Below are 3,172 nucleotides of genomic sequence, written 5' to 3' on the forward strand. Positions count from 1 at the left end.
GATTAATTAGATACCACTTTCCTAAAATCTTCTAAATAGATAGCTGAAAGATAAGTCCATGCTTGACCTAAATAGCATAACCAAATCTAGTCCTACAGCAAATAGAAATATAACTAGTTCTTGAAAACCAAGCAAAACTGCCTTTTTCTAACGTACAACCCAGCAGATTCTTGCAATTCTAATCCCTCCCCAAATCGAAAATCATTCTGTAAATTCTGCATTTCATCTTTGTTTTAACTCTTCCATTGTTACATTACCATCCACAAACATCTCTAGTCATAGATCCTGATCTCCTTTGCTTTCTCTAGTCCATTGATCATTCCTTAGTTTTCTTTTCATGTCTACTATGGATATCTCCATGAAAACCTTCAACCTCTCAAACCCTTTTGCGCAGATACACACCAAACCAGAAAATCCTTTCAAAATCAACTGAGGAAGCCCTTACAAAGGGTTTGCAAATTCTGGGTAAAGGGTAAATGTGCTTATAAGAATAATTGTAAGTTTCTTCATTCTTGGTTCCAATCTGGTAATGGGTTTTCGATGCTGGCAAGGCTTGAAGGGCATAAGAAATCTGTGGTTGGTGTCGCCCTTTCTTTAGCGTCTGACAAGCTCTATACAGGCAGTAGAGATGGAACTGTGAGGGTTTGGGATTGCAACTCTGGAAAGTGTGATCGCGTCATCAATCTTGGTTTTGAAATTGGGTCTTTAATCTGTGAAGGCTCGTGGGTATTCATTGGATTGCCAAATTTAGTTCGGGTCTGGAATTTAAGCTTAGAGGGTAACAAAGAGTTCTGTTTGGATGGTCCAATTGGTCAAGTCTATGCGTTGGCAGTGTACAAGGATTTGCTTTTTGCTGGCACTGCAAATGGTGATATTTTGGTGTGGGAAGGGAGCTTTGAAGCTAACCCCTTTGCAATGGTGGCAACTTTGAGAGAGCTCAAAAAGGCAGTTGTATGTTTAAATATTGGTTCTGGTGTTAATTCTTTGTATTCAGGCTCCATGGACAACACAGTTAAGGTTTGGGATTTGGAGACTCTGCAGTGCAAGCAAACCCTAAATGGTCACAAGGATGTGGTGATGTCACTTCTGAGTTGGGATCAGTGCTTATTGACATACTCTTTAGACCATACAATGAAGTTCTGGATCGCCAGGGAAGGAGGAAAATTGGAGCCAGTGGATATGCATGAAGAGAAGTCTGGGATTCTGAAAGTTTTCGGAATGCAGGATGCAAAAGGGAGGCCTATTGTTCTGTGTTCCTGCAATGACAATTGTGTTCATCTGTATGAGTTGGATTCATTCAATGAGATGGATAGGATCTTTGCAGAAAATAAGGTTAGAGAAATTCAGAGGGGTCCCAATGGCCTATTTTTCACAGGTGATGCAGCTGGAGTGGTTACTGTTTGGATGTGGCAGCAGAATAAGTAAAGTAGCTTGATGAACAGAAGAAAAACATCATGTATAAAACAATTGCCTTGTGCACATTGCAGTGGTGAAAGTGAAGTGTAAATGCTGCTATAAATTCAAATCAATCAATTTATTTTAAGTGATCATGATGATCTTTTATAATTATGTATCAAATTCAATCTTGAGTCATTCATAAATTGCAATTGAATTAAGTGGATGCAGTGAATTCATAATTATTATTTCTTTCCGCTACTGCAAATGAATAGAGAATTGTTTGCTCCATAAATCTGCTGAGTAGGTTATGCTGCCTGTTGTTTTTACTTGTCTTTAATTAAAAGAATCAAACAGACATGTAAAAAGTTTATGTTGTTTTGTCATTGATTAGGTTTGCATTGAATCTGAGCCCAAATTTAACTTAATTTAGAAGATTATTTAAAATCTTGGATCCATTCTTAGATTGTATACTGAATTATTGAAAGTAGACACTAAAACGATTCTTTCTTCTTTTTTTCATTCCCAATATGTACAAATAATTAATATCAGCTGTTAAATGAATTAACTACAATGTCTTTCTGATGCAGATTGATAGCCCATCACCTATCAAATTGGCTCTGTTTCTTGTAATTTATGACAAGTTCAAATTCTGTTGAAAAGCACAGATTCCTAAGTGGGAATTATTGAAGCAACTTGGTTTCTTACAGTTTATGAAAAATCCTTCAGTTGAGGATATACAATCTTTAGCTGTTGCATGTCTATTCACTTTTGCACAAAAACAAAATTGGTGCCTGAATCAAAGCGTGCTTAACAGCATACTCAGAACTTGGAGAACTGAACCTGCTTAGAAATATGGTGGAGACTAGTGATTTTTTTGCATCATACATGTTTAGATTGAACCATCATAGTTAGCACATGGAATTTTAATAAATTTTAAAGATTTATTTATTTTTTAAAAATTTTGACAATATGAATAAAATTCCCAGAAAATATGATCTCACGTGCATGGGCTTTTCACTTGACAGTAGAAAATTAAGAAAAACAACTTCATTATAAAAATGCAGACATTAAAATACAGAACGTTGAATCTTACAACCATTTTATTAGGAATCAGATTTTGACAAAATTAATGTAATTTCATGGCTACAACTGAAAACTGTGGCAGAAAACTGCAGAGTCATTAGGCATATTCAATCCTCAAGTTCCCGTCGACATGTTGGGCATGAATTCTGAACCTTCAACCAACGAGTGATGCACTCTTCATGAAATATATGATTGCATTTCATCTTTGTGAGCGCGACCTGACTACCAGATAATCCCTCCAAACAAATCACACAATCGCCTGATAATTCATCACCATCATCGCCCTTCTTCTCAAAAAACGTCCGCTCCTTTAACTTGTTTAGTGCGGACATCGATGCACCTCTTGGAACCACTTCTTGGAGTATTTGGTCCAGTATCATCATCAGATCAATGGGATCTTCATCAATCAAGTCTTCATCATTTAAGTCTTCAAGGGCAATTCCCACCTCTGCCACCTCATGAAACCCCAAGAAAGGTAGCTGCATGGGATTGAACAACATGCTTGTAGAATTTAAGTTGACATCAATTCTTCCCCTGACAGACATCTTGGAAGCTCACTAAAACCCACCGAGTATTGAGAGAGAGAGAACAGATGATTGACGCATTTTGTTGCTGCTTATGGGGTTTATATATAGGTGTTCTTGGTTTTCCTACCCTTATTAGGAAAGAATGGATAAGGTATCTCTTGTTT

At 36.9% G+C, this 3,172-nt stretch overlaps 2 protein-coding genes across 2 annotated transcripts; one reads left to right on the forward strand and one right to left on the reverse strand.

Annotated features, from left to right (window-relative positions):
• Positions 1-540: 540 nt before the first annotated feature.
• Positions 541-1,425, forward strand: LOC110668699 (zinc finger CCCH domain-containing protein 48-like). Its single transcript, XM_058132973.1, has one exon. It carries the CDS (start codon positions 541-543, stop codon positions 1,423-1,425), a length of 885 nt encoding a protein of 294 aa, XP_057988956.1.
• Positions 1,426-2,588: 1,163 nt separating this feature from the next.
• LOC131172071 (uncharacterized) lies at positions 2,589-3,172 on the reverse strand. The gene has a single exon (XM_058133014.1). The coding sequence runs from the start codon at positions 3,024-3,026 to the stop codon at positions 2,589-2,591; it is 438 nt and encodes a 145-aa protein (XP_057988997.1). The 5' UTR covers positions 3,027-3,172.

This window comes from Hevea brasiliensis, chromosome 13, assembly GCF_030052815.1.
Source record: "Hevea brasiliensis isolate MT/VB/25A 57/8 chromosome 13, ASM3005281v1, whole genome shotgun sequence".
Taxonomy (NCBI): Eukaryota; Viridiplantae; Streptophyta; class Magnoliopsida; order Malpighiales; family Euphorbiaceae; genus Hevea; species Hevea brasiliensis.